Source organism: Cibotium barometz, chromosome 53, assembly GCF_041138505.1.
Source record: "Cibotium barometz isolate CiBa-2024 chromosome 53, ASM4113850v1, whole genome shotgun sequence".
NCBI classification, from domain to species: Eukaryota; Viridiplantae; Streptophyta; class Polypodiopsida; order Cyatheales; family Cibotiaceae; genus Cibotium; species Cibotium barometz.
Genome location: NC_141098.1, coordinates 30,172,166 through 30,183,407, shown reverse-complemented (window position 1 = coordinate 30,183,407; position 11,242 = coordinate 30,172,166). Strand labels below are relative to the sequence as shown.

The following is an 11,242-nucleotide window of genomic DNA, read 5'->3' as shown; positions in this document are numbered from 1 at the left end:
TTTAGACAAGGCGTCAAAAAAATAGCAAGGAAAAATTACAAAAGATTCCCCTTTTTTATTTCCTTCTACATCAAAGGGAGATCACAGAGATACGGGCTCGACATCAACACCATATCCAGGAGCGGCTAGCTCACTTACACTCACACCCGGAGATCATAGTCCGAGGTATTTTTGCCTCGCCATCGCCTATGTATCACATATTACACCCCCATTTATGGTACTGGTTAGAGCTAGACAGATCTGCATTGCATTCTTGTATACCCTACGCATATAGGTTGCATACTGAGCCTCTAGCAATAGTGCTCCATCCACCCCCACCCCCCCCCCCCCCCCCACTAGCTCAGTACTTTCATAGTTTATTTCATGTTCATTTTGTCTTCTTTTTTTTCTGGACATCCAAAAGACATTGACAGTTGTACATTGATTTGTCTCAAAGGTCGAGTTCGGCCTCTAGTAGACATTAATACAGCTTTCTTTCTTTCTTTCTTTCTTTCTCTCTCTCTCTCTCTCTTGGCAAGAACCTTGGAGAGATTTTTCTTTTGTTAGGGTAAAGAATGAAAATCATCTACTGATAAGGAGGTATGATGTATGATGTAGAGAAACTCAATTTCCCTTTCAGAGACTAGACAAAGCTTTGCAATTAGAACCCAAAACTTTTGCAATGAAACCCCCCTCAGCTACCATATACAATCTGTTTCCGTTGCAATAGCATTGCAGTCTCACTGAGACCTCCAGCAGTCAGCAGCCAGCTTTTATGTACAGAGCCAATTCAATGGAGGATCTCGATGGTACATGCAATGTGTGTTTCTTTTAAGGGGGGCGTTTTCAGGTCCAATTACATCCTTTGTCCTCTTCAGTTGAGCTCTTTCCACCAGGGTCTGTCCCCGGAAGCCAAAACAGTTCATGGAGATGAAAATTTTAGATAACACAATTCCTGGGGACTTCAGAAATGTCAAGCGTAGTAGGTTCACATTTTTCCTATTTAGTGCAATGTCATCAACAGCCCCTGGATCTGGACTGATTGAAGATGTCGAGGTCCCCCTTGTAAGGAATCGATATACAGCCTTGCTTGCTGAGACAACATCTGTTTTTGCCTGCCGGAGCTGCATGGATCAATATCCAACAGGTCAGCAGGGTTTGATAAACACTACTGTACATAAGTAATAGTTCAAAAATACACACACGGCACGATAAGAAGCACACTCATACCCGCTTTATTGTGGTTCCTGCCACCTCTACTGCAGCATCCCCTGCATGAGCAAAGCGATTCACCCAGGCTGTATGTAGCAATGAACATGATTAGAATGCTCAATTATCATCATAAAGAGCTCCTTCCAACTGTTAAACCACATTTTAAGTGATCTCAGTTCATGTGGGCCAACAAAAAGGGAGAACCCCTAAGGAGGGCCAAAAAGACCCTTTTCACATGCCCAGCCCATGCTGTTTTTCTCTCACAGGTCAGTGCATCAGTGAATTGGAAACCCTTCCTAGACAAGCTCCAATGCTACCTGTGGGCATCTATAAGCCTCGCAGTCACCTCCAGCCCTGTCCTTTCATCAACTAGGGCCCACTCATGCCAACCCTCAACTACTCTTTCATAGTTCCAGATTCCCCATTAATTAGTATGGCACTTTGCATCCATGATGGGGATTATGCATGTGACAAAAGAGATAACCATATCATATATCATATCATATCTAAGGCTAATTTCACTCTTAGTTTAAGAGAGAGGAGCAGGTATAGCTTCACTTAGGGGCAAGAAACCTGCCCCAGCAGCTCCCATGGCACCTTCCACGTGTGCTACTGGTGTCAACAGCTCCAAGGCCACCTACTGGAGCACAGATACATAATGCAGTTTGAGCAATGGTCACAAGACATGCAAGGGTTAAACACCAGGAGTCCACCCGCTACCACGACATCATATTTTCTTTCCCTATTCTCGACACACTAGATTCAGGTAGCTTCCTTTATTTGATTTTTTACTATTTGTATATGAGCTTTTGTATTTATTGAAATCACAAACATACCGGGAAGTTTTTGCACACCAAGCCGTTCACAGAAAACATCACAGAAGTGGTTGCAGTTCCTTGACAGGAGATCATACGAAGAACCTGGCCATTCTCTACCAAGTTCACACAGAACCTGGGTGACCTTGAGACGTGAAAGCGATGTTTTCCCAAGGTATAAGCTTTCCCGATACGAGTATATAGGATTTTCTTTGCGAGAACAACTCAAAACACCGCTCCCGCTTTCACAGTATCCAAATGACCACTCTTCACAATCATAAACCTGCCCCCATCAATAAGATATGAGAGAAAACTACAACGCACATAGTGACAATGTAAAAGCATCTAATCTATTGAAGGTCCTAATAATCCATTACACTGCATTCCGAAAGAAAGAAAAGAAGGGAACAAATGACTGCATAGAAAGGAATAACCCTTACCAGTAAAAATCAGAACAAGGCCTTGTAATTGAATACATGCAAAAATGTGTTACCGGTGATTTGAGCCACAACCCTATGCATTGCTATCAAGATTTAAAAGCAAAATAGTCATCTCACAAATATTAAAGAGAAAAATTCGTAAGAAAGAAATCAAGTAGTCAATGAGGTGGTAGCTCAAGTGGTGAGATGTTTGTCTTGAGACCGGGAGGTCCTGGGTTCAACACCCCACTAGGTGCTCCCTTGGCGGCATCACCTAAAGGGGGGGGGGAAGCACCTGCAGTGAAAAAATGGTACCTACGGGAGGATCTTGGCCCTAAGCCAGTCGGGTTTTTTTAAAAAAAAGAAAGAAAGAAATCAAATAATACAGGACTTTTCATGCATGATGTAGGATTGGGACACATTTGATCTCAATCTCTTTGAGCTCAACCATATCATGTGCATGGGCCTTCCATGCACATGATGGCATGTTTCCTCTACATCAATAATAATGCCTAGACTGTCAGGGCACTGGAGAAATCCTAGAACATGGAGGAAATGGACCAGGAGCTATACAAGGCAACAAGCGAACTGAGACCAGGCATCCAGGAATAGGAAGACGTGAACCACCTCTAAGGAGATGCTAAATTTAGGACTACCCAAAAAAAGCAAGCTATGAAGTGCCATAAAAGGGTCTAGAAGCTTGCTTGTTATTCAAGCTAAGATAGTTGCTAAAATTAGTAAGGAGGAATCCTTTTCAAATGCCCCTCTTGTAGACAGAACTATGGGAAGACATGACTCCTAAGACTTATGATCTCCCTGCATAATTGAGCCTATAACCTCCCCGTCATCTGTATAAAACCATGTGCATGTGCTAGTGTGTGAGAACTCCATGCTTGTGAGTGTCTAGTCACGATAAGAAAAAGGGGTGTGGGAATTTTGGTGTGCAGGAGTGTAGTTGGAGGTAGCATGCATGCAAGGGCATGAGTTGATGTGAGGTGACACCATGGTGACTGTGGCAGGGCAACGTGGCCTCAGGAGCCGAAAAAAGCTTAGCTGCAGGTGCCAAGGGGGAGCGATGTGCTCATGTCATCATAACGTGCAGGGTTCCATGTAGGTAACTAAGCATACAAGGAAGTTCCATTAAATAGTGTATGGTACACACAACTAGATGCTAGAGAACTCCAGCTCTAGTCAACAATATTGAGGAAGCTAGACCAACTGTAGAATGAAATTGTGTCGGAAATCTAAGTTGTACCAGCAAAGTACCATGCCTCAAGCATAGTCACCAGAAACGAGAAACAGGAATGGAAACAGGAAACAGGGAAACGCGTTTTAGGGGTGGAAACAGCTGTTTCCTGTGACAATACCACTTGGGAAACGAGAAACGGCCATGGAAACGGATGGGGTCATGAAACAGAGAGAAACACGTTTCTAGGGACTGAAACGGCCATTTCCTATGACTATGGCCTTAAATCTGAATAAATGACAAACGAGGTACAAACACAAGCAAAGTACCATTGCTTAAGTTTGAATAAATGACTAACAAGGTACAAACGCAAGCACTCATGATCCGACACTGGTCATCACTTGGAAGTCAAGGGTGGGAGGAGTCATGGCGATGCTGAAAAAGATTAATGAACCTACATTTTTTCCCATGGCAATGTTGTATGAGGTTAATGGACCTACTCTGGTCTGCTAGAGAGCTGAGATGATTATAGCAAGACCCCAACATTAGGGCAAGCTCCTTAGGATCAAAAGGACTTTTAACACAAAGAACCCTAAGGATCAATCCCTCTATGATGGATGGGGTCACTGGTAAAGCATATGAATGGTGGGATTGTATGTGTCATATGCCTTGGGTAATGTGCGAATTTGAAAACATATATATATCAAATAAATCCTGCTTGATTAAAATTCAGCTATTATTAGTCTTCAAATACATGTATGTTCTTAAAATTCAGCTATTCTTATAGTCTTCAAATACATATATGCAGCTATTCTTATAGTCATCAAATACATATATGTTCTTATATTTCATCTAAACCCATGAATCCTCACAAAACATTACAGAATGCTTTATTTTTTGAAAATCAAGCAACATGAATATGCACAAGACAATACAGAAATCTGCATTTTTTGGGCATCGAACAACAGAAAAATTTGAATCAAAGAAACAAAAACTGCAAAAAGTGAGGAGAAAAGAAGAGATGCCTCGACTGCGCTGTGGAATATGCCACCAACTCCGATGCCGCCGCGAAGTAGCTTGTTGATCTGTACCACTGCCGTGTTGGTAGTGGATGAGCCGCTGGTCGTCACATCATAGACATGCACGAAAACCTCCGTCATGGCAGGCCAAATGGGGAAGAAAAACTAAACCCGCTTTGCAGAGCCTGCAGGGGGAAAAAATGAGTGTGAAACGGTGGTTGTGGTGGATGATCAGACTAGGGCAAGCGGAAAAAGAGAGGCCGGATGTGCATCCTGCTGGGGTAGTGCCGAAGGGTTATGGCAACACAGAGCTCTGCTAGGGGAAATGGATGTGGTTATGGCGAGACAGAGAACAGGTTATGGCAACACAGAGCTCTGCTAGGGGAAATGGATGTGGTTATGGCAACACAGAGCTCTGCTAGGGGAAATATATCAAGCTGGGGAGGGAAACCCTGGTCTGCAGGGTTGTGAATCAGGGGAAATAGGTGGATAAAGCGAAAAACTCTAAGGGAAACCGATGGCTATGGGGAAACCGAGGTCGGCTGCATCAAGAAGATGGCGATGGCGATGGCGATGGCGATGGCGATGGCCTGACTAGGTTGTATGACAGCTTTTTGAATAGCTTCGGTTAATATAAATAATTATTCTTTATAATAATAAAAAAATAACTACGAATTGGTTTTAGCATAACTCCTATCTTCTTTATCCGACTTAAAAGATGTCACATTAATCTAATGTTTCACATACCCCTTTAAAAAAAAACCACCTTTGTCTTGGCCCTCATCAACACTAATTTTTGTCTTGGCTAATGTTTCGCATACCCCTTTAAAAAAAACCACCTACTTGAACACATCAACACTAATTTTTGGGAGCGAATTGCATTGCCTTTTGGCAAAGAAAGACATCTACCGATGCACCGGTGCACACACACATCGACGCTTGATCGCCTTTTGGCAAAGAAAGACATCTAACGGTGCACACGTGAACACACACACACCCACACTTGATCACCCTTCCCCCCTACAACCAACAAAGAAGTCTCCATTGCATGCACACATATCAAGACCACTTCAAGCAACATGTGTACATCGAAAGATTTATTTCAGAAATGGAAGATATCGATTTCAAAAAATGAACGTGAAGAAACCTTTACCTTCCTCAATGGTACCCAAATTCACACACATCTAAACTGCCCATCTTGGGCATGGGGGCCACTAAAAATATGTGCGAAGGGTGAATGCTTCTATGAATGAGGAAGCAAGATATACCTTGCCCATTGCATTGCACACTCCAAAAGGTTAACTTGTATGTAAAGGGCAAAAGGTGCTCCTCCTACAAGGACAAGGGTTTGCCCGGACACTTAATCCCTCCTCCCCCAAAAAAAATCATGGTTTCCAAAACCTTCCCTCTTCATCGTTCAATCATCAATTGCTTTTGAGGAAAGATTGCCCATTCCAAACTACCTCCATCAACAATGTTTGCACACCATAGTTTAAGCTTTTTTGCATAAGAATGATAGCAATGATATCATAGGTACTTTTGTGCATTTATAAAAATGATTGGTATAACAACATTCATTATAATGAAAGCTTATCTCTATTTTGTACCTTGTTGAATATGATTGATTCTTAGGAATGTTGCCATATCTCTTTTATTTATCATCATGACTTTTGGGTGAGAAAAGTGGCTTTTTTAGGAGAAGGGTATTAAGAAAGGGTACATTCTATGTGATTCTTAAGAGCTATGTCTTTGACGATCAGTCCCATGTGCATCATGCATTGTCTTTTTGAAAGATGCACTTTTCATGTTCTCCACATCTTCATCCTCGTTATTGTTGACCATATCTTAATGTATAATTTGTTCATAAACACACTTTCTTCATTCGTTATTACACATCTTGATGTATAACTTATTCATAAACACAGTTTCTTCATTCTTATTACATCAATTTCATCAAGGTTGCACATAAGATAATGATAAATTGCGCGATGCCTTGGGAGGATCTGTGTTGCCCTATACTTAAGTCTTTATGCAGAGAATATATATTGTTCGTATGCAAGAAGCCAAGGCATAAAGAATAAAGTTTCACTCCTTTGCATATATTTAAAGGGGGTCATCATTGAATATTACAATATTTAAAGTCTCACTCCTTTGCATATATTTAAAGGGGTTCAGCATTGAGTATTACAATATTGAAATTCATTTAGTTGTCTAAATTGCAACAATAACTTATCTAATAGCCTTATAATCAATAAACACCTTGGTGCCATCAAAAATTCAATACCACCATACATTTAATTAAATAATGTCAAGGAATACTACCTCTTTATTACAAAGAGTCCAAACTCAAACTCAAGCTCCCTCCAATTTCTTATTGTAAAGTACCAAGAGTTAATGAATTCCTTGAAAAGCAACATACATTAGCATTCCCACTAAAGCTTCCACCATCAATCGATGGGTAGAAGTCGTGTCCCCTACTAGAAACTACACTTATGTTCCCCTATTTTAAATTTTACCTCATTGCTTGTAGTATTATTTGGTCATACTATGGTGTCCTTGTGTGTCTACATATAAGTAGGTCCACATACATTACAATAATTTCTTTTGTCAAAGGCTTCTCTAGATCTACATACAAGAGGGAATAAGTGTCAAAGGCTTCTCTAGATCTACATACAAGAGGGAATAAGTGTCAAAGTCTTATGTAGATCTACATACAAGAGGGAAGAGACACAATAAGTGTCAAAGTCATTTTGGATTTTAACCTCCAAATTCACTTCAAACACAACACAAATCCTTTTATACTTTGAAAGTTTTCATGATTCAAGAAAGATAATTTCTAGCAAATACAATATAGGAGAAAGGTTGTAATGAATTTTGTAGGCCAGAGTTTGAGTTTAGAAATCTCTTAACTTAAGTCCAATTCTTCAACTTCAAAAGAAATTCCTTAACCAATTTCGTAATCAGTCTTTTGAATTTGAGGCTTAACACTAGGGATGTTTCCCATGGTCTCCTTGTGGACTAATTATGCTCATTAGAATAATTAACTTTTGTGATTCCAAAAAGGCAAACATGATAGCAAATGTATAATTTGAAGGAAAAAAAAGAGAAATGCATTATGAGATGTAAATTATAAAGAACTACCAAGAAAATTGAGAGCATGTAAACTATGAAACTTGTGCTAAATGCATAGCTTTTGCAACCCTTATCGGATTGCAACAACATTTATTGTACTAACTTAATTAACACATTCCAAACTTCCATATAGAGAAAAAAATTGATTGTTTTGTTATAAATTTGGGTCTATAATTATAGTGACAGCATGCACTTATTCTTTTATGCATAGCAATCAAAATAAGTTTTTTTTTTGGTTTTGAGTATGCTTGCATATTTGTAATCAATGGAGAGCCCACAAAACAAAAGATATAGAGTATTAACTTGTATTTTATGGTGCAAAATAACACTAACAAATTTTAGAAACATCCTCCCCTAGCTATCTCTAAGTGAGTTTTTCAAAAGGCAACTTAGAAAAATTTTCTATAAAAAAGCATCATCCACTTGTTTGGCTACAATAACATTCTGAAATTCCCCTCCTAATGATACTTGGTTGTATGGGGTCACTAATTTTGGCCATATAGGGTCACCAGACTTTGTTTTCTATGCATATAAAAATATCCACATTTCTAGCATTATAGGAGGCTATAATGGACAAACTGTATGGTGTACGGCCAACGAGTGTCATATCCCTAATTAAGTATTATAAGTACCTCTTAAATATGAAAACAATTGACCAAATTTCTTCACTTTTACTATCTACTTTATGAGATTTAAGAAATTGGAAGGATCTCCCAAGAAAGCTTTATTTTGTTCTACAAGGTGGGTTGAAATAAATGTATTAATCTATATTGCACCAAACCAAGAGAGCTTTAGAGTGGGCATTATCTTGCATATCAAGCTATTTCATATAGTTGTTTTGTATGAGTGAGCAGTGAGCCCATGCTTCCTCTTGGCATACTTAAATATATTTCTTGAAATAACTGGTGGGGCTCAAAATAGTGTCTTTTTACAAATATGTCGACTTCTTAAAAAATAGCTTGCTTTAATGGACGTGCAAGCTAATATAGTTCAAAAATAGATGTGAACCTAAAACCATATAAATGTGTACATATCTTGTAAAATCAAATATACACAAGGGAGATTTCACAAGTCCCAAAATAATATATACATTGTCAATAAATATGGATGGCGCCCAAAATGAATTAATGGCACTTGTTCTCACAAAATCAAATAATATTTGTCGACACTTAAAATTGATTATCTCAAAATAATCCTGACCACCCACCAGCTCGCCTCCATTATCCAATCCAATGTTCTGTACTTACATCAACTATGCTATCAATTAATAAATGCATTGATTAAAAATATAAATAACCATATGAAACCCATAAAATTAAGATGATGAACCAACACTCCCACGCATGTATGGATTCACCCGTGTACACATGAAGTAAGCTAAAATCCACCGCCCGAATTTAGAAAGCATCCCAATCTAAACCCATTTAGGAGAATTCATAAAAATGAGAAATGTGGAAATATATACTCAATGAATTAACTGCAATTCATAAATAATGAGAAATATTCCATGAATTAACTCCTCATAACATGCCCTGAGTGTGTGACAAACCAATTGTCCTCAGTTGTCAATTAGGAGGTGTTTGTTAACTCCTTGCTCTACCCACCCCATGTCTGCTTCACTATAATTTGCTAAAGCAGCCAAGCAATAGTCTTCATAAATATTAAAATGATGCATAATGTCTGTCAATAATGCATAATCACACTGGTCTGCCATAGTAAAGTTAGGCAAAGAAGGAAGTGACAAGTCCCCTTGTTCATTCTCATTAGGTGGACTGGCTTCCAATGGGATTATGCTCATGGGTGCTGCTGCATTGACACCGACAAGGGATATACTAGTGGGAAATGTTTCCTTTTCGGCCTTTGCCCTCTCCTCTACTGGATCGATAGTCACCTCTTCTTTAACTACATCATCCTTGATTGGCACTTGACTTCTTGGTAAATTCGTTGTCCGGGGCTCAGAGTCTTTAGTAAGAAGATGCAGAAAACAAAGAAATCCATAACTGTATTGGAGAAGGCGACACTTCTTTGAGTGTAATGGCCATTTCTCCTCTACTCTACTGCCACCGCTGGGGATCTTTTCAAGACAGCGGTTGAGCCTTCTTTTCATGACTTTGTCTGTTCAGATGGATGAAAATATCATTCACCGTCGGACGTCATGATGTTGCCAGAAACTATCTGTTCATATTCTTGCTCCCAGACACCGAGAACAATTCTAGAAATCTTGATAATGTTCTCAAAAAAAGGAAATTCTGCATTGAACATTACAGACAATTCAGGAGCATGGTGGTAGGCATGTGCATTATATAGGAACATATACAACTTTTCTAAGACTCTTCCACCTCGTCACCAGATTCCAAAGAGAATGTCCAACTCAGGAGCCGACATGCCTAAAGAAACATTTCAGTTGATTAGGAAGAGCACGCTTAATATACAAGGGGTCAGTACTAAGCGATAAGAGGCTTAGGCGATGCATGTGAGCACCTTGTCGATTGGTACTAACCATAAATCAAAAGGATACAAAAGGGGTCAGTATCAAGCGATAAGGGCCTACTATGATGCCTGCGAGCTCCCTAGCACTTGGTACTGACCCCTTCTGTATAAAAGGATAGACATGGGGGTAAACATGAGGCCATATGGATTATGGGGTCAATACCAAAGCGAAAGGGGGATTACACGATGTCTGCGAGCCCTTTACTGCTTCGTACTAACATAGATAACAAAATGGAAGTTCCCAAAAAACAAAAGAGGGTTAGTATCAAGCGCTTAGGGGCTTACGATACCTGCGAGTTCCCTACCGCTTGGTACTGACGATAGACATGGGGGTAAACATGAGGCCATATGGATCATGGGGTCAGTACCAAGTGATAGGGGGATTGCGCGATGTCCACGAGCCCCTTACCGCTTTGTACTGACCCAGATAACAAAATGGAAGATCCCAAAAGGAAAAAAAACAAAAGAGGGTCAATATCAAGCGATTAGGGGCTTACGCGATGCTTGCAAGTTCCCTAATGCTTGGTACTGACCCCTTCTGTATAAAAGGATAGACATGGGGGAAAACAAGAGAGGCCGTATGGATCATGGAGTCAGTACCAAGCGGTAGGGGGATTACGCGATGTCCGCAAGCCCCCACTTCATAATAATGACCCAAATAACAAAATTAAAGTAAAGGGGGTTAGTAAGAACAAGCTATAAGGCACTACAAGGATACCTGCTTTGGCAATAGCTCGACACCACAGCAATGGCAAGGCATAGATTAGACAATGGCGATGGTGATGCAGAGAGCTCAATGCCAAGGGTTTAGGATGGGCATAAAGCTTGATTTCCCCAAGGAGATTCGGGCTGTTTTAGACCCACGTTGTTGTCTTAGCACTACATGTACGTGTGGTGTGTCCTATTCATAAGTGGCATTATAAGGTCTCACGCATTTATAAGCCATTTTACCCTTCGTATATAAGGCCATCGAAAAATTTAAGGGTGAAT

General features: G+C 40.0%; 1 protein-coding gene across 2 annotated transcripts; it reads right to left on the bottom strand.

Annotated features, from left to right (window-relative positions):
- Positions 1 to 522: 522 nt before the first annotated feature.
- On the bottom strand, positions 523 to 5,214 carry LOC147608514 (uncharacterized). Of its 2 annotated transcripts, none has more exons than XM_086789344.1 (4): positions 4,637 to 5,214; positions 2,028 to 2,289; positions 1,210 to 1,277; positions 523 to 1,103 (listed from the first exon to the last, which is right to left on the bottom strand). In XM_086789344.1, the coding sequence occupies exons 1-4, from the start codon at positions 4,769 to 4,771 to the stop codon at positions 753 to 755; spliced, it is 816 nt and encodes a 271-aa protein (XP_086645470.1). In that variant the 5' UTR covers positions 4,772 to 5,214; the 3' UTR covers positions 523 to 752. The 2 variants fall into 2 exon arrangements, with proteins under 2 accessions (XP_086645470.1, XP_086645471.1); XM_086789345.1 differs by having other exon boundaries at positions 1,210 to 1,250.
- Between the last annotated feature and the right edge of the window lie 6,028 nt (positions 5,215 to 11,242).